The following is a 20,352-nucleotide window of genomic DNA, read 5'->3' as shown; positions in this document are numbered from 1 at the left end:
CATTAGTTTTTACAATGAAAAAAAATATAGAGCACTTTCTTTACAACCAATAGGATATAGGCATAGAATCAACAGGGTAGTTTGTGATCTACATTAGATCTCTAAATGCTCATCAACAAATTTCTAAACGACTCAGCCCAATAGTTCAAAAACTACAAGTAAACTGAAGGGTTTTTTTAATGCAATAAGCATTTCACTCCCATGTTCCTTACCTATAAAATAGCTTAGTTCAAAAAGTACAATGAAAAATAATGGGACTAAAATATTTTTTTAAAAATGACAACCAGCCTTAGACTTCACATTGAAGATAGCAGATAACTTCTGTCTTTTAGGACTAACTATTAATAACAAAGGAATAAGCTTTTAAAACATAGACTGCTGATTAGCACTTAATAGAGCAGCCAGCCTTTAAAGGCCTTTGAAAAAATATTTAGATGCTATGATGTGTCTCTTCTTGTAAAGATCAGAATAGTGCAAGCCATGATACTTAAGGAAATGAAAGTTGGACTCTGAAAAAGCAGGGTAGGAAAAGTACTGATGCCTTTAAACTTTGATAGAAGACTCTTGAGAATACCATGGACTTCCAAGAAAACAAACATCAAACAAATCAATGCGGAGTTGATTCAAATAAAACTAATCAGAAAACAATTCTCAGTCAACAAATCAACCACTTGAATAACAAATAACCAGGCTCAAATTACCATACTTTGACATACCTCTCTGGAAAATGCTATAATGCTAAGGATGGTGGAAGGAAAGAGAAGACGGAGATCCATGCAAAGAATGGAGTGACTGTCTACAACAGCAATGGGTGAACTACCGGAGCAGGGCTGATCCACAGGCTGGATGCGTCACATGCTGGCCACGCCCAGTTTAACGAAGGGGGGGAAGTTCCAGTACATCACGTGACAATGTGACAATGTGAGTTTGACATCCCTTGACCTAGACAGAGGATCAGATTGGGGACAGATTGTTATGGAAAAATCTATAGAATCACTGCAAGTTGACACCAACCTCATAGCACATAAGTAAACTGATTCAAAGAGCAATATGTTTCCCCCAAACAGGAAAATAAGAGCCAGTATATGGTTTGATACAAATGTTACTTTTGCTTAAACATTTTGCATCAAATGAAAATGTATGGAAACTACTTGCATCATTTCTATTCAACCACAGTCTGAATCAGACAACAATATAAAAAACAATGCAATTAAAACATTAAGATGCAAATCTTAACAGTTCCAAAATCATGCTAATTGGGAATGATAGAGACTGAAGCCTAATTCCTAAGGGCAGAGGGTTTGTTTTGTTTTTTTAAAAAATGGCCTACTCCTATTGCATAGTGTGGATTTTCTAAGATCTAAACTGAAAACTGGGAATATATCCCTGTAGAACCAATAAAGGAGATAACTGATATCTGCTTCTCCTTGGCTGTGTTTACATGATGCACTGAACCACAAATCAGGCAACACTGTTTAACCAAATTTGTGTAAAACCAGACCATATAGTTAACATGACATACGACACGAAGCAAATAATTGTTAGTAAGCATACTGTGCAAATAACTCATAATTTTATAGTGGTATCCAGGCGAGGAAGCATCTGCATGGTCATCCAGCTAGAAATTTATACATATAAAAATAGGATGCTTTATAGACCAGATCATATATGCTTTGCAGCATACAAAAAAAATAGGTTAAACTTTTTTAGTTGGAGTCAAAAATTACTCCATGTTGCTGAACATTGACCTGGATCAGACATTGCATCATCAAGATTTGTTTATGAATCTGGGAGATCAAAAATCTTAGGTAGGACTCATTTTCCCAACCCTTAAGATATTCATTGGTGATGCTACACCGTAGTGGATTTTTTTAAAAAAAAAACATCAGCCAATCTGAAGGGCCACTGCTTGGAGAAATCTGTACTAAGATAGAATTAAAACCAGAATTTCATAAATTTTAAAAGAATAGAAGATGGGTCTCCCTGCTGATTTATCCTAAAATAAGAATGGATCATGCGATTAGGTGTTCCACCAGATATCAAAACTGAACCCCTGAGGATCCTCAATTAAGGGAACAAGTTGGTAAACAGGAAGATTAAATGTCTCCTTTTGCTCAGAAGATCAGCAGATAAATGAGTCAGTGCATGCTCCAACTACTCTTCTTTCTGAGGTGAAGATGACTTCCCTAATTTCAGCTCTCACAGACATGTACAAATTTCTAGCTGTACGATCTTGAACTAGAAGTAATTCTTCTTCTGATAGACGTAGTATACAACCTAATGGTCATGAAGTGACAGAAGAATCTCCACAATCTCTCAGATATACCTGGAGTTTGACAAGTTCATTCAGAAGGTTACAGTAGAGGAGACAAAAGTCAACTGAATTTCTAGCTTTAGGAGCTTCATATTTCATACCATCAGTTTTACTCAGAGCAACATAAAACTGATTGTATGAAGAGCTTATGATCATTCGGCTCTGCTTAACTGCAACTCCAGGTCCAGACTACTTGGAGAAGCCATCACTTCATCATTTAGATTAAATAACGCCAACAAAAATGCAAATTATGATTTGCACATGAAGAAAAAACATTGCCGAGATTCACACTGAGCAACTTATTTTCCAGCATTAAAATACTCATTTGAACTGTTTCAGTTGGTTTTGTAATTTCCTTGGTACACCTGAATTTGTCAACTAACAAAACAGCTTCTTGTTGTAATTATGAGGCTCCATATCCTCCCCAAGTTCTCTTTTCCCCTTGGAATACAAATTATTACACAACCATTAATAGTTAAAGCAAAGTTTCTCTACCTTGGCAACTTTAAGATCTGTGGACTTCAATTCCCAGAATCTCTGGATCCTCACATCTTAAAATTGCCAGTTAAGTTGTCCTCAATCTCCTGGAAGTTGAGGAAGACGATCTCCGTAAGGAGTAAGGGAAGGAAGTTAATTTTTGGAGGCTCAGGGCGGCAACCTCAGGATTTCCCCACTGAGCAAGATACAAGACAAACAGACTGGCCTATCCCACAAAAATTTGCCGTGGAGATAAGAATGAGAGAGTTCGTAGCATTTGAGCTTCTCTGAGATGGAGTGACATAACAATGTAAATAAGAAATAATAAGACCACCACCTGTTTGAGCTACAAATTGCTGTCATCTGAATGCGGTTTCAACAGCAGTGTTTCATGATGCATTTACACATTGTATCATAATTTAAGTCATAGTTTATGGGAAAAGAACAGGTTCTTGTTCACAGAAAAGGAGGCATAAAACATAATCTGTCAAAGGCAGTGACTAGGGTTGTAACAATCCACATCATGATTCATCTGCAAAGCAAAACTATAAAAAAAGAAGCCAAGCCTGTCTTTCCCTTCAAATATGTCGGGACTACAACTCCTAGAATCCCAGATGCTAGCTAAGAGACTAGGCATTAGGATCCCAACAGAGTGAAAAAAATACTTTGGTGGAAGTCTATTTAAGTATGGCTTGTAGTAAAACAAGGATACACTGTGGAGATTTGGGTATTAGTGTTTGTGTTACAGCCTCTAAATTCTAAGCTTGAAATCCAGTTTGATTATATTTGGATGTCTAGATACATCACTGCAGTTGCCTAATTTTATTTAACTAGGCTGCTGGGTAAGGCTGAGTTCAATAAAAGCATTAAGGAAAAATGAAACGTGGTAATTTAATGAGGTATTAAACTTGTTCCAATAAGGGAAGCTTAATGATACTTTGCTGTCCCCAAAAGAGCCTTCCATAAAGATTCTAATAAAGTAGTTTTTAAAAGCTACCTAAAAAAAAAAAATCACCCATGGGGCCTATATTCAGAGTGCCAGAGTCAACGGAACAATATCTGACCACAGACAAAATACATTTGATTGCAACAGACCCTTTTTGTGTGTGTGCAATGTTACACATGAATTACTTGAATTAGCAACAGAGTGTCTGTTTAGTGCAACAAGTAAGGTGCTAGGGTAGAAAGAGTCCTTGGACATGAAAGCTGCGCAGAGAACTTGGGGGCCATCTCAGCCCAACCCATCCTACAGGATTGTTGTTGGGGGAAAAGAGGAAGTGGAATACCCTATCTGAAGTTGTACAGAGGGAGGTTATATACCATCTCATAAATAAACAAGTCCCCAACACGTGCCTTTCGCAAGCAAGCAGTTATCATCTTTCCATGGTTAGAACAGACGTCTCCAAACGTGGCACTTCAACCCCCAGAACTCTCCAGCCAGCTATGAGGTGAAATCCACAAGTCTGAAAGTTGCCAAACTTGGAGACCTCTGGTTTAGGATTTTTTCAGGATGACCAGCCTTTAGTAAGGTATCAGATGCAGGAAAGATTTAAACACCAGAGGAACTTCAAAGCCATTTATTCGCCCTTTCCGAATCTGACCCACCCGCTCCGGAGGAATTGCATAACAGTTCCTCAATCTCCTGGAAGTTGAGGAAGACGGATCTCCGTAAGGAGTAGGGTAGGAAGTTAATTTTCGGAGGCTCAGGGCGGTAACCTCGGGATTTCCCCACGCTAAAGAACTTTCTGGCGTCCGCGTACCTTCCGATCGCTTCTAATGCCCCTGTCTAGATCCAGCAGTTTTCTTTTTCGGGAGGGTTGGGGCGGGGTGGGGTGGGGTGGGGTAGCGAAAGCCCAGCTATTAACCCCCGATGCTCCCAGTCCTCCTAAAAAGGCATTTCCGTCGCACTTGATTCTAAATCAACCGAATTCAAAGAAAAGGAAGCAAGGCAGTGCTCCTCCCAGCTCGGCTATGCGAGCGGTTCGGTTTAAACGATTACGGCTTTCATACAACTCAAATGTACTTTCTTCGGGACATATTGCTTCCAATTAACGCGACTGTCAGTCATATTGTACTGCTAGGTTCCGTGAACCCATCCATTTGTGACCTACTTACAAACCGTAGTTCAGCCAAGCTGTGAGCAGACTTCCTATGTCTTGGTTGTTTGGCTTGCTTCTCCAAGATTTTCAGATCTTCTCTATCGAGTTGGGTGACATTAGCAGCCAAAATATCAACTGTTTCTAGTGTAATCTGTTTTATGGGTTTATTATATAAACAAGGGTTACATAACCATCACTTACCATATTGTGTGAACGGATGTAACCAGCAGTATAGGCGTTGGAGGACCACATTGATTAAGTCAATGGTGACACTTAACAAATTTGTTCTCCCACAAATCTGCCCTGAACCTAGTATTTCAGATCTTGAGCCAGATTTAACTGGCTTCCCCTCACAGCTGCTGAGAGAAACGGGTCAGCCCCTTTTTCCTAGCCCCACAGAGGGTTGGAGGGGTGGGGGGGGAGAATCTGGAGAAGGGAGTATTATGCAAGTTGAGTTGGAAGAGGGGGAGGAAAGAGGAACCATAATTGGAACCCCTCAAAAGATAGCTAATTTTCCCAAATGACCTATTAAGTTTTGAACTTCTAGGTGTTCTGGAAACAGTTTAACATGTCTACTGTAGATACTTTTTTAATGTAGCTATTCTGTTAATTGCTTGACGAAAGTTTAATGGGGTGGCAGTCTGTTTCTTAATTCATATTCCCTGTATATTTTTAATACATTAATGTAACAAGGACTTAAATTCCTCTTTACAACATGCCTTGTGTATAATGGATGAGTGTAACCTGAATGACTTTTTTTAAAAAATGCATTCTGAATATTACAATGTTTACTTGAAATATTCAATAAAGATCTTTGAGACAAGCAAATATAGTAAAGCAAAAACAGTTCAGTGGAGTCTGCATTTGGATATATAAGCAAACATGCATGGTACCTATAGAAAACTTTGTAAGGTAATTTTGAAGCATATTCTGTTATTTCTGTATTTGTGAAAGCTAGTCTGATCAAATAATTTGTACACTGACAGTAAATAATGTAAGAGTTGGTGGAAAGCTATGTCCTTAATTTTAAATTTTCATTCTAAAATACAAACTTTGCCAAGAATGTATCCAATAGAATTCAGTAGGATTTCCTTCTGAACCTTTCAGCATAAAGCAGTGCACGAATTCAATTAAATGGGCAGAAGGGGATTCTTACCACTTCCCAGTTAATGCACCGACTTGATATCTCCCCTAGAGATATCATTTCACACGCTTTTTACGGCAATCCTTAAACAGCCCTAGATCAAGGTTTGATTGGTCTAATTCTAACCCGAACTCTGAGGGAAGCTCAGATTTAATATTTCATCGACGCCCAACCTCTCCCCCGTCCCCCGTGCCAATGGGACTATCTTATGTTCAGACCGGTTTCTCCCGGGGGATCGTGTTGTCGGTGGACAGCACTCCTTTCCGCCGATTATTACTTGGCTGTGGGCATCTGAAACACGACCGTTTCCTCCCCCAACCCCAAGAGCAACACCATAAAATCAAAGGAAAGCGGATCCAGTTGCCTTTAGAGAACCTTTCGATTTAGACAAGCCATCGTGGGTTTTTCTCGCTTTTTCTGACTCGTTAACGGAGGGTCAACGTTAGAAGAAATTTCTGTTGGGAGGGGAAAAAATTGCATTTTTTTTCTGGCCGGCTCATGTTTAGTTTAGAGGCGGGAGAGAAAGGCGGCTGAAATTGATGAACACTTCAGCTACTCGTCGCTTCGGGACAGGAAACGACCCGTTTCGTTTTGGTAACTCGTATGGTTTATATTTTGGGTACGAGGTTTGAAATGGTAACAAGCATTAATCGAACCCAAAACTTCGGAAAAAACGCCCAGCCTTTTTCTTTTGGTTGGATTCATTCTTTTCGTTAATGTTCACCTGATATCGATTGGAGAGAGTTCGGGGAGTGCGGCCGTGGATACAGCTCCTTTCCCCTCTTTTCTCATGGCCATTTATTCGAGCGTTTTATATATTCCAAACACAAAGGAGAATCTCGGAGAAAGTGGATTTGTAAGCAAATACAACATAATAACATAGTTTTCCACACCGCTAGGCCAGCTTTGTTTGTTTGTTTGTTTTAATTAATGAACAAACGGTTACTATTACAGTCCTTTCTTTCGCAAGAAAGCTCCAAGACGAATCCCTGGAACATTTGGTGGAAGGTCGGAGGGATGCAACTCGGAGCGATCCATTTGGACAGAAGCACTTCGACATTTTCGAAATTAATCCTCTCTGATTTCCGACTGCTAACTCCTAAGAGACTCTCGGTCGGAAGGGACTTGCTACGAAGCGATTCGAGAGCGGGGGGGAGGGGGGGAGGAAACCTCGTGTCCGACCAAAAGACGCCTGTCGAAAGCCGCGGTGTTGCAACGGGAAGGCCGAAGGAAAACAGGAGCAGCTCTCCCCTTTCAATTCGGCCTATTTCGTTTAGCCCTTGCCTATAAGTCCGGAGGCGTCGCTCGGCTTCTAGTCCCAAGAGCGGCCGGCCGGCCGGCCTGCTTGTCTCCTCCCGCTCTCTTTTTAGGGTCCCTTGACCGGAAAATCAAACGAGTTTATTTGCGCTGTAGAACTTCTGGCGAACATCGGGTGACCACAAAGGCGGGCGGCGTCTCTTTGCTGCCACGAGACGGTCGTCCCGAGTTTGGGGGCCCACGTAGGTGGCCTTAGCGGAAAGCGGCTTGCGGAGCTTTCAGCAAGGAAAGGCTCAAACGGAAGCTACAAGGCCGACTCCGCTTAGGGGGCTTGGCCTCCCGAAACTGCGAAGCTTGGGCGCAGGAAGCTGGTTTTGTCGGCCCTGAGAAACATCACGCCTAAACCTCTGTTGGATTACAAGCCTATTGTTTGTTATCTCCCGTGGGGATAGTCATCCAGCAAGTAGAATCGCTGCAGAACGACTTTCAATTCGGGCTCTGCTCCAAGAATGAGATTAAACTTTATACAAGGAATTGCTGCACCATTCCGCACCTTTGTCTCCTACAGCGAGATTCACGTTCACGGGCATCTCCAAGGTATGGTCGAAAAGCACAAGATGGCGGCCCACGAAGTGAGATTGAAACACTTCCCTTAATGTGTGCTGCCATCTTGACATTTTTGACCATCCTGGGGGTCTCTGCACTTTCAAGGCGTCATAATTTCCCGACGGGGTGGGGTTCCCACATTCCAAGGGGCGGGAAGTCTGTCGAGTAAACCAGGCATTGTTTCCAGATTAGGTTGCGTTTGAGGTCGACTCGGTCAGACTTTCAATGCCGGAAGGAAGCCACGCACTAAGTAGGGTCGTTACAAATTTCGAGTGCGCGGTTTTGTGCGAACGCAGCTTGGGTGCTCGGGGTCTGTTCTGTGTTTCTGGCACTTTGCGCCCTCCTTCGGAAATAAGCGCACCAAGTGGCTCGTTCCCGACTCCGAGTTCCTTCATGGTTCACGGTACCCTAAGAATCCACGTTATTTGTGGAAAACCACGATTCACCTCGATGAGCCCGTCGATGAAGGCAGGAGCCGAGCTGGACGACATCGGTTTCGCCAGCAAGTCGCTGCCAGAAACGGTGCTCTGGGAGCGCAGGCCCGCGAGAAGGGCAGGAGTGATAGGTGGGCCTTTGGAAGGCGCGCTACTCGCCCGCGCAAAGCCCGCGTGCAGCGAAAGAAGACCGCGCTCCGGGTAGCAAGACGAAGTAGTCTGGGGGAACCGCTGCCGTTTCTTGGGAAGGCAGCTTTCGAAGCCACACCGGGGAGCCGGAGCCGTCCTCACCCTTCAGTCCCCACCCTCCAAGAGAAGCAAGCCCCGGGCCCTATCCGCCTGCCTTGGCGGACCAGGCCGACTGAAATGAATCGAGTTGCTTTTGAGTTGGCCCAGAGAGCCCTGGAAACAGAAGTGAGAGGTTAAGGGACGCTCCGGTCCCCGCTCTCCTCCCTCGGGCGCTGGCAAAGAACTACCCCGTCTCTTAACTGGCGGCGGCGTACAGGCTCGGCTTTGCATGCGGAGCCGCTGCGCCTTCTCCGAGCCTTTTGCTTTGGGTCTGCCCGCTACGGGAGGGGTGAAGGGATTCCCGAAGAAACACGGGCTGCCGTTTAAGGACGGCGATCCCCAATTAAGACACCGCAGTTCCCCAGCCAGCAAAATATGCTTAGGACCCGCGTGGGCAAAGCAGCTGTCCTTCGGCTGAGCAGCAAGAAAAACGTGGTTTATTGTAGCGGGAAACTACGATAGCGCCTAATTTAGAAAACGAGAGACTATCTGTGTTGCAAGGCGAACTTTTCTGCCTTCCTCTTGCAGCTCTCGTCCACCAAGGTCTGCCGGCACTTTTGTCCCGGCGGCCGGCTTCCCTCGGGAGAGCCTTCGCGTAGCAGCTGGGAGCAGAAAAGCCGCTAAAGGAAATAAAGGCTCTAAGGGTACTTAAGGCACGGGTCTTTGCCGGTGGAGTTCTCATTCAGAACAACGACTTGGGAGGAGGCAGGTATGAGATTGAATTGGAAGGTCCCAAAATCGTTTCCGGAAAATATATTTTCAAATCATTCTCAGCTAAGCCGCCATCTAGGCAAATTTACCCAGGAGTAAATTGTGTCACAGCTTGGTCCAAAACAGGCATGCCTGGAAATACGGCTTTAGAGGAAGAAAAGGTTGTAAGTCTGATGTAGTTCAGTCACGCAAAGGACCTCCGAGAAACGTTTGCAGTGCAATCCTATCCAATTTACTCATTTAGTAATTCTCTGTGTTGGGGATTATTCACGGCCGGTTTCATCATTAAAGAGCCACCACTTATAGAAATGTCCTTGTAAGAGCCCTGCACTTGCAAAGCTAGGAAGGATTCAGAAAAAATATTAAGCCGGTCGAGGAGACAAGTCTTCCTAAAACGAACCAAGGCTGCAGTCCATTTTCCCAAGGAATAAAACACACACACGTGTACAAACACTCAGGCGCGGTTGTATAGCAAACTACGCAAATTATTTTTTGCTCCCGGAAAAAATGGGATTTGGCTTGCTTAGAATAAAGTCTTTGCACCCACGTATTTGACACCAAGGACCTCTGAAAGGGAAGGAAGTGAGTCAATTTTTAGGGCTTTTCGTGGATAGCAATCCTATAAAATCTATTGCCACCCCCATCCTTTCCCAGGTAGCCCCTTTCATCGTGTCAGATGCGTTTCCCAGCGACACGAGAGGCAGAAATAGATCATACTTGCACCGGCCACTCAATTTCTCTCTCAAACGTATCGATATAGCGGTCGGGAGGAGGTCAGAATTGCTCTCCCCGGAGCTTTTCTCGCTCTCCTGCGCTCCCCGTGAATGGCAATATAGAAGCCAACAATCTCAGGTCAATACGGCGGGCGTTATAGCCTAATTCAGCTGAAGGGATAGGAAAAGGGCGGAGGGCTGCGCTTCCCTCCCCCACGGGGCTTCCGACCTTGAGGGCCATTGGATCACCAATCGAAGCTTCTGGGCTGAGCTGCCGCCCTCCTTAAAGGGAAGCGCGCGGGAGGCGGGGGGTCACTCCCACCGAAGAGATAGTGGGCACGTGCCTGCCGAGCACGGCTCCCCAGCCCTGAGGTAACCCCTCCCCGGCTCCTCCGCCAGACAGGTTGGCCCAACACTTCGGCTTCTGGGCGGGGATTACGGGCCTCAGCCGCCCCTCCCCGAAGCGTGCTGCCTCAGCTCTGCCTTTTCTCCGCCTCACAGGTGCCGCGTCTTTTCCAGACGGGCGCGTAGCGATGGCTTCATCGTTGCCGGGGACCGCGCCCTCCAAAGAGGCCGGCGTTGCCGAGGGCGCCGGCGGCGAGTCCATGGTGATGCTGTTTCACAGCTGTCCCGCCGGCGCCGCTTCCTTTGGCCCCGCTCTGCACCCGCCGCTCTTCTTCGACGCGCTTTCGCCGACGGTCGTCTTCCAGTCGCCGGCGTCAGCTGCCGGGGCCCTGAGCCCGGCCTCGCCTCCGTTGCCGCCTTTCCCCTTCCAGCGGCTACCCGCCACTTACCTGAGACCGCCGCCACTGCCACCTCCGCCGCCCACCCTTCCTCTTCTCCGGCCGCCGCCGCCGGCCCGGCCTGTGCCGGTGCTGGCCGCGCCGTTGCCCGGGAAGAGAGCTTCGCCCAGAAAAAGGAGCCTCGAAGGGACGCCGGACTCCGAGCAGCGCCCGCCCAGCTACCGCTTCACGGCTCAGGAGCTCCACGCCGTCCTCTACGGCGCCCTGCCCGGCGGAAGGCAGCCGCGCGCCCTCTCGGCAGGTGGGCCCCAGTCCGGGTAAGGGAGGCGGGCTTTCCCTCCACTTTCTCGCTGCGGGTCTTGGGACGACTCCACCCAACCTCGACCCCGAAAGCCTCTCTTCTGCTTTGGGCGAGTTTGATAGAGAGGCGCCTTTGCTCGGATGGCCCGCGATTGCTCCGTCGATCGCGTAGCGTGTGGGTTGCTTTGGAGGAAAACTTCTCACTCTCGGAAGGGAGAACGGACTGGCGCCTTTCTTTGAGCTTAAGCCCCGCTAAACCAAACCGCGCAGGAAGTTTCTTCTGATATTTAGGTGTCTCGATCAGCCGGGCTGAAGCCCAAGGAAAGATGCCCTGGATCGCGAGGGAGGAGGAAGCGGGCGGAAATTCTGCTAAGAGGGTGTTTGGAAGCAGCTTTCTCTTCTAGTAAGAGGCTGACTTCTCCTGGTTCTGGATCCCTTCCTCGAAAGGCTGAGCAAACCTTTGATCTGGTGCCTAAGGACTTCTCGAACCTGCCTTGATCTTGGTTGGTAGCGGTTTTTTTCCAGTTAGTTGTCTGATTCCTGGCAAAAGCAAACATCGATTCAAAGCATCAAGGATGCTGGTTGGCAGGAGAACTAATATATATCGGCAGCAGCAGCACATACCTTTTCTGCAGCAGGAAGGATGTTAAAAAGGGAAGAGGAGAAGGGTGAAATGGTTGAAGAAGAAGAGCTGTGTACTTTGATAGTTTAGGGGTGGAATAAATAAATACCTGAATAAATACCCCTTGCTTTAAAAACTACATAAAAAATCAGTAGTCTTCTGCTAATTGTCCTAGTTATAATTACATTGATTTCATTGCTCTGGCATGTTATTTTGACTGGACATTGATGTTTTTGTTATCAAAATATTGTGTGGGGAATTTCATGAAAATTATTTTCAGTAAACATCTTCAAGATAAAATGGCCCAAAATGGGCTTATCTAACTTATCCCTTCCAGATCCATTGGTTCACAACTCTCCTGACTCCCACCAGGATGGTATAATAAGAGTTTTATAATGTTTTTCTGAATGGTGCCTTATCCTCTTTGTATGCATCTCCTTTGCAAGACCTGAGGTTCTCCCTGTAAAAAAAAAAAAAACAGTTCAGTGGCAATTTGAACCACTTTGTTCTGTGATTCATCTCAGGCATTTAAACAGAGGTGGTTAAACTGGACATTGGTAGTTGATGCATATCTGGTAGAGCTACTGCTCCATTTATATTATGGCAATTCATGGCAGCTTATTTTGGATTAATTCTAGTTTAGAAGAGTTTTCAATCTGAGCATATTTGCTTATTTTTGCTTACTCTTCTTAAAGCCCTGTTGACCTCATCATAACTGCTTTTCTTTCAGGAGATACTGACAGTCAAGTCCCACAGCTGGATAGATCAAGTCTGCAACTTCCCAAAGGTAATACATTTTTGTTCACTTGGGAATGTTTTTTTGCTGGCCATCATTGAATTCTTTATTGGTAACATTGCTTTGACTTGATTAACCAACTTGGATTCTTCCCTTTAGGTCTGACTGTGTTGAAGACTGTATTTATTGATGGCCCACAGTTGGGTATCTTCTGCACAGAAGCCATTCTTAAGGGTATCCGGTTTGGGCCTTTCCAAGGCAAAGTGGTCAACACCAGCGAGATTAAAACTTATGATGACAATTCTTTGATGTGGGAGGTACTTGAAATCCCACTTTCTGACTTTTTGCTGACCGAACAGTTGAAAGGTGGTAGCGTTTGGGAGTGAGGGGGGGGAGAGACAGAAACGATGTACATCCTACTCCCATGCCTGCTATGCATGGTACAACTATGCGGGTTAGATATCACCCTCTCCATCCCTGGATTTGTTTATTTTCCCAAAGGAATTTTCTCAAGAAAACATCCCTCTTCTAAGTCTGAACATAAAGTTCAGTCATAACTTCTGCTTTTTCCCCCAAAGTCAACCATTCAATTGTCTGGGCATTAAAGGTGGTTCAGTGTTGGGTAACAAGGTGTATGAAAGCCTTGCCCAAGAAATACCTGGATGTTTGCATTCCTAAACTTGTGTGTTTGTTTTGCAGATTTTTGAAGATGGCCAATTGAGTCATTTCATTGATGGCAGAGGTTCTTCTGGAAACTGGATGTCATTAGTGAACTGTGCCCGCTTCCCAGAGGAGCAAAACCTGACAGCCCTTCAGTGCCAGGACCAGATCTATTATGAGAGCTGCAAAGAAATTACACCGGGCCAAGAACTTCTGGTCTGGTATGGTGATTGTTACTCACAGTTTCTTGGCATTCCTATCAGCCTCAAAGGAACAGCAGAAGAAAAGCAAACCCCACAGCGTAGTGAAGGTCAGTAGGCAAATCTTTCCCCTCTGAATAGCAGTTAACACATAAACAATTTATCATCTTGCATGTTACGAGAGCCTATCCCCACAAAACTTCTAGGGAATTGTGCAAACATGCAAAAAAACCCTGTAGTTAGAATGAACCATCATTAAGTCCACTATGGGTAGTGCGCTCCGCAAGCAAGCAATGTCTTGATTTGGCCAGCAATCTCCCATAGGCTAATGGTTGGAAGTAAGGATCCTTCTTTCTAAGAAAACGGAGGACTGGGGTATTCAGTTGGGTCTCAGTGTTGAGACACAAACACAGTTCTTGATCCCTGGAGGAGGCTAATGTTTTTCAAATGGGTACAGTAGCTATACTTGTGTCATGCCCCTGGTGGAGACTGACTCTGAGGCAGAAGAGGAACAGACAAAGTGTGGCTCCGGAGGTTGTGGAGGAGGCTGGGGAAGGGCAGAGGCCATCTGGGCAGTCAGGAGGACCCAGGCCCATCCCCTCTCCATCCTAGGGCACACAGGGAGGAGAGGATAAGGGAGAGGCATCCTCTTCATGGGCTGCAGCTGTGACAACTGAATAAGAGGCCGGACATGCATAAGGGCAAGTGCTGGAAACAAAACGTGAAAATATGGTTCCTCTCTTGAGTTTGGTGTCCTTCCCAATGTGTGTTCTGTTATCTGCAGACATCCTCCAGCCATTATCTTGCCTGGTTTGTATTGTTTTTTACTCTTTATAATTTAAACGGCATTTCCTCCTCCTGGTAAGTGTTTGTGTGGGAATTTTTGTCTCCAGTCAAGGATATTTGGAGCTTGGAAGAAAAGTGAAGGAATAAAAGGGGCTTCACCTGTTTTTTGTGACTGTGTTTATTTTATATTCCACCCTTGGGTCATCAACTTGGTTCTCAGAGGCAAAAACATAGAAAGTGAGCATTAAAAGTGAATTAATTCATGAAATATATTTTCAGGAAAGGAAGCTACTTTTCAATTAAAATGCTGGCAACCCCATCAATGCAGTCATAAGAGATCTGTGTTTTCTTACCTACGAAGTCATTTCCTTTGTTATACAGAACAACTCTGTCCCAAAGGTGCTTTTTCAAGAGACAACTGGACTGTCTTGTTTTTCTTTCTTCAGCTCTGAATAAGAGCTGAAGAAGCTTCTTGGATGAGAAGTGAAAGGTTTTCAAAGAAAATCCAGAAAGTCCAGTTGTCTCTTGAAAAAGCACCTTTGGGACAACCATGACCTGGATGACTGAGAATCTTCATAGACAAAATATCTTTGCATTATACTTGCCTTCTGAATGCTGCCCATGTCGTTTGCTCTAAGTTGTCTTTAGGTCCTCAGGGTGATTTTTTTCCTCCTTTCTTTGTAGAATCTGTGGAGGGTTATGAATGTGGGCGGTGTGAAAAAGTCTTTGCCTACAGATATTACCGGGACAAGCATCTGAAGTACACACGATGTGTGGACCAAGGAAACAGAAAATTCCCATGCCATCTTTGCAACCGGTCTTTTGAAAAACGGGATCGTCTGAGAATCCACATTCTCCATGTTCATGAGAAGCACAGACCTCATAAAGTAAGGCATTCAGTATCTTTATGTTACTCTACTAGAATCTCTGGGGAGTCCTCCTTGATTTACAACAACAGAAGCAGAAGCGATGAAGAAAGTGGTGTTAAGTATAATTAGAATGTCATCTCATTTCAATTTCTCAGGATTTAGGACTGGGCTTTTGGAACAGGCATTTCTTCATTAGCATAAGACAAAGGAGAGAGATGGTATCTCTTTTCTGATTATTTTTCTGTTGGAATTCTCCTCAAGAAGCACTCAGTGCGCAGTCTTACTTGGAAGTAAAATCTAACACCATGAAATTTATTTCTGACTAAATATGGTTCTAGGCTTCTAATTTGAATGCTTGAAGCCAAACTACCATTTCTTGTAGTCTTTATTTGTAATATTACCTGGTGCTTTCAAAGGATTGAAAAGGTTTTTTTATTGCAAGTCATGCTCTCTGCAGTATTTTAGTAGCTCATAAGTACATGTATGCGAGGAGTAGTCTTCTAAATTTTTGGTCATCATTTTATGGATGGAGCCCAAGTGAAGAATGTTAGTGACTCTCTTGCTGGCTTGTGCTAGAGCTTCAGTGCTTGTCTGGTTTCAGCCAGGATTCCTGAACATCACCAGACTGGGCCGCAAAAATCAAGAAACCTATTGATAGTAAAAATCTCCATCCGGTTATCTAGTGGTGATTCTGCCCAAAGATGTGCAGTCAGCATATAGATGCTATCACGCCTCATGGTGACAGGTAATCTCCTCCTGAGGTTTCATATAGATGTTAAATAAGAATGGAGAAAATACCAACCCTTGAGAGATCCTGAAAGACAGCAGCCAGATTTGTCACCTCTCATCAGCAGCAAGAATGGCCTCAGAGAAAGGAAGTGAACTAGGACAACTCAGTGCCCTCCAATCCCTGGAACCCTTCCAGAAGAACAGCGTGGATTATAGTATCAGAAGCTGCTGTGAAGGAGTGAGAATAGACAGATACTTTACCCCCATTTCGCTCCTGCCAAAGATCATCAAAAAGTGCAACCAATGACATTTCCATCCCATATCCCTGCCTGAGTTGCACATGAAAGGGATATCCAGGATCCTTTGGGATTGCAGCGCAACCACCTTCTGAAATGGAAAGGTTGGAGTCAGGATGAAAATTATCCATATAGGTGGGATCAAGCAATGGCCTCTTAAGGGAGGGGGAGAACCCTAAAGGACGGAAGCACTACCCCCTCCCCAGAAAGGCATTTATCACCACTAGCAACCACCTGTGCATCATCTCCTGGGAGGCCGTAGCCTGTTAGGAGCACAATGCAAATGAAGTTAGCCACTAAAATGATTTCTTTTTAAAGCATATTTATTTCCAAAAACTGAGGCTTTAAAAGAAATTAAGAAGTAGATTAGATATTTAATATTCTGAGTAGATTTTCAATAATTCAAGATGTCTGACCAAGCAGGAAATAAGTGCAATATTTTTAAAAAATCTGATTTTAATGATTTCTGAGAACTACCCATTGAGATAGATAAAAATAATTTTTTTGTTTCATGCAATGGAAGCTTCAGTGAGGCTGATAGATTAGTTTTTCTGCAAAGTACACATGATTGCAATTCAAGTAAATACATACTGTAATTGAAAGTAAGTGCAATTTAATTCATTGGGATATACATTTGAGGAGGCATGCTTAGGATATGAGTTGCCTTTTAATACTATTTTGGCAACAGAGGAGATCAGATTGTCTGGAAACAAAACCTGTATATATATTTTTAAAATATGAATTATTGCGCACCTGATAGAATATATACACTATGACATTGTACATATACATCATCATACATAGAGTCTAAAATTAATGTTATAATTTAAATGATTAGTTTGCTTGTCTTATTATAACTTTTAAACACTTATGAAAACAGTTTGAATTTAAGACCGAAATTACATATATGCTTAGAAGTTTCACTGTATTTGGTGCATGTTGCAGTGTTAACCCTATTCCTACTGGGAAATTGGTTGCATGCTCCAAAGGGATATTTTTGGATATTTTCCGACTCTGAAGTTCCCAAAAGATGGTTTGCTTCCAGCTTATCTGAAGCACTTCTTCCAAATAATTTTTGAAAAAGTTCAGAGCTCTACGTGTATGCAGTGGGAAGCTGCTGTAACATTGTGGTAATTCACCTGCATGAAATGAATGTTTGCACATTTCTATGTCCTACCAGAATGGATATAACTGCTATAACTTACAGAATGATAAGATATTTTTTTCTCATTTTAGTGCTCTGTGTGCGGTAAAAGTTTCTCTCAGTCCTCTAGTCTAAACAAGCACACAAGGGTGCATTCTGGAGAACGACCGTATAAGTGTGTATACTGCAACAAGGTAAGGAGATGTTTCTTGCAATTCTCTTGCAATGTTTACACTTTTCATAAATTGGAATGTTTTGGTCCCCTCATTAGCCATTTGGGTCATCTTTCACTAAGATGCTGTACTTGTGGAACCATTCTGAATTTGCCCCACTGGCTGCTTTTCTTCTGTTTGTAGCAAAGATGCTACATGTAAACTATTCGATTAAGGAGCAGCATGAGATGAAGAATTCCCCCAGTTATTAATACTGCGGTTACTGAGACTGCCCCCTGATTATTACAAAGGTTTCATGTTTCCGGCATTCTCTTTCTGGGACCTAATTACTTTCTTATCCATTCCCTTAACCTTTCTGCAGGCCTTTACTGCCTCCAGCATCCTGCGTACTCACATCCGCCAACATTCAGGAGAGAAGCCCTTCAAGTGTAAGCACTGCGGTAAAGTGTTTGCTTCACACGCTGCCCATGACAGTCATGTGCGACGCACACATTCCAAAGACAAAGGTTCTAAATGTACGCTGTGTGATAAAATATTCTTGAAGGCAGAAGAGTTTCGCTTCCACATGAAATTCCACAAAACTCTTTAGCCAGCAAAGTAATGGTTGGGCCTATCTCTGCCTGCCTGTGACATTATGTACATTTTAATATTGTGCTGTATGTGCTGTGTTCACAAGCAGGCAGAATGAGCTGGTCAAAATGCAGGACATTATGACCTCTGCTGTTTCAATCAGTATCTGGCCTTGTCTGTCAACCATTAATAAAGATTATTAGATTTCAGGTTTTGTTTTATTGTGGCCATCATGGTTGTCTTTTACCTGGGAAATATTGACTGTGACTCAAGCAATAGTAGCAATAGTAACCTAAACTGGAGATGGGCATATGTAATTAAAAAATCATTTTGTCAGACAATGTCTTTTCCACCCAGGTAAAGTTTCTACTGATTGTTTCTTAATGATTATTTGTCATCTTCAGCTTTTAGTTTTTGTTTTGTGCCCTTTACCTGAGTGGTGTACATTCCATCTAAAGTCAAAAGATTGGTTTAAAGTAACTTCTGGATTTTATATTCATGATGCAAATAGAAATCATTATCGGCACAAGGGAGAGAACCTACTTTTAAAGTCTGCACCTTCTTCCACAATTTCATCCTTTAACTGATCTTGCAGACGTTATAAACAACATCCATTAACTTCATTTTTTTCTCCTTAGCCTATTTTCTAAAGCAGGCTAGATTTGGTTTAGCAGGTACTAAACCAGACATTGTTTTGGTTTAGCAGGTACTAAACCAGACATTGTGACTTTAAAATATAGCGTATGATTCATGTCCATTATAAAGCTGGTTGTGGTTTGTTCTATATTGGTTAAGCTTAGCACAATGGTGAAAATCATTCTTTGGAGACTCAAAAAGCATGGATATTCATATATAGTATAAGAAAAGAAACAATACTCCCATTATTGATGTATATAAGGCTATTGTACCTTGGTTGCAAAAGTTTGAAGAATTATCTGATACAGGTAATCCTTCAGTTACTTTCAGAATTGGGACCAGAATTTCCATCACTAAGTGATGGGGTTATAATACATAATATCACATGACTGCATCATTTTAGTTGTGGCAATCCTGCCACACCCTGTTAACTGAATTCCACCAGTTGTTACCTGAAGATCCATCCAAGCCATTCTGGGCTTGGTCCCTCCAACTCCCGAACCTCATTTTTGCTAAGTTAAGAGACTGCTGCCCCACCAACTTGCCCTACTGCCTGTTCTCCCCATCTCTGCTCTTTTGGCAACCCTGCCTTTCCTGTGAGACGAGGGAAGCATCCCTAGAACTGTGTTGTCTCTGGGATTTCTTGGCGTACCACAGCAGCCACCCTTGGAAGCTGCAGCCACCACAGCCCAGCAGTGTGGTGCAAAGGGACTTAAAGGTGCATCACCCCTCTAAGTCTCCAAGAAGCCCCTGAGCCACAGTGCAGTGCAAAACCTTTGCAGGTCAAAGTCCAGTCTGGCCCAGCAGTGCAAAGCTACAATCTCCCTAGCCAAGTCACCCACACTACCCTGTAGTCTGAAGCCCTTACTTGCCCTACTGACCTTCGCTCTCTTCTTGTTTCTACTGCTGATGAGGTGAGACTGTCCTGGCCTTTAGTGTGGTAGCTGCTGGCCCTGTGAAACCTTCATCTCTAGACCTCATGAAGCCATGTGCGATTTGCAGAAGAAACCCTTTTGAAAATCTTGTTCAACCAGTAACCGCCTTGCGAAAGGCTGGGCCAGGCATTCTTGGTCAGCAGCAGGAGTGAGGGCAGAGATCAGCTGGGGTGGCAAGAGCTGTGGAGTGCCAGGGGCTGAAAGGGAATAGAGAGGGTGGGATAAGCAGGTAGAGTCGAAGCATCTCTGCAGTCATAAAAGTGATTCTGCAGTCATGATTGTGGAAGCACTGCAATATCTTCAGGGACCAGTCATTTCTTTCATTAGCAGGGCTAGAAGTCTGCATGATCAATGAACAACAAATCTAGGACTATCTGTATAGAAAATTCTGTTCTTCTGTCTAGCAGAAGTCTGTATTTTTCAGTTCTACAAACCTAGTTACCTCTGGATTTTCCACATAAGGATTCTAAACTTGAAGGGAATGCTATTTGTTGTTTAGGGAACATTTGGCCTGTCAGTAACTTGTCAATACAGTTGTGAACCTCTTGATTATAACCAGTTTTTCCATTGTTTATTTTCTTTCCTACTTGATTGTCTATTTAAAACTTCTCCCAGCCAGTGTATCCTCAAGTCACTGAATGTTATCTACTGGCTGAAGTAGTTATTATAACAATTGTCTTATTACTGTCAAGGATGCTGCTTGAAATATGTCTGAAGTGGCTATATAAATAAATTTTCTTAGCATTGTAAACAAAATATTTAATGCAAAACCCTAAACTAGTAAACATACACAATTATAAATGAGAAACAATATAAAGTCATCTGATAAATTGCATGGGGAAAGCAGGGCATAAAAACTAGTTTATTCCTAAGAGTTAGATCAATCAATATAAAAATGGGTTAAAATATT

General features: G+C 43.6%; 1 protein-coding gene across 1 annotated transcript; it reads left to right on the top strand.

Moving 5' to 3' along the window:
- Nucleotides 1–10,576: 10,576 nt before the first annotated feature.
- Nucleotides 10,577–17,890, top strand: PRDM14 (PR/SET domain 14). The gene is made up of 7 exons (XM_087930400.1): nt 10,577–11,103; nt 12,404–12,495; nt 12,604–12,761; nt 13,144–13,414; nt 14,775–14,977; nt 17,221–17,322; nt 17,663–17,890. Exons 1-7 carry the CDS (start codon nt 10,577–10,579, stop codon nt 17,888–17,890), a joined length of 1,581 nt encoding a protein of 526 aa, XP_087786526.1.
- Nucleotides 17,891–20,352: the final 2,462 nt, after the last annotated feature.

This window comes from Pseudonaja textilis, chromosome 3 (genome assembly GCF_049901715.1).
Source record: "Pseudonaja textilis isolate UNSWEBS1 chromosome 3, rPseTex1.2, whole genome shotgun sequence".
Lineage (NCBI taxonomy): Eukaryota > Metazoa > Chordata > Lepidosauria > Squamata > Elapidae > Pseudonaja > Pseudonaja textilis.
This window is presented reverse-complemented; position numbering and strand designations above follow the sequence as displayed.

Bases quoted from the DNA above. Each gene is read 5' to 3' on its own strand.
- PRDM14 (XM_087930400.1), top strand. From the start codon at position 10,577: ATGGCTTCATCGTTGCCGGGGACCGCGCCCTCCAAAGAGGCCGGCGTT. The intron at 11,104-12,403 runs GTAAGGGAGGCG...CTCTTCTTAAAG, and splicing joins GCAGGTGGGCCCCAGTCCGG to CCCTGTTGACCTCATCATAA. The intron at 12,762-13,143 runs GTACTTGAAATC...TTTGTTTTGCAG, and splicing joins ACAATTCTTTGATGTGGGAG to ATTTTTGAAGATGGCCAATT.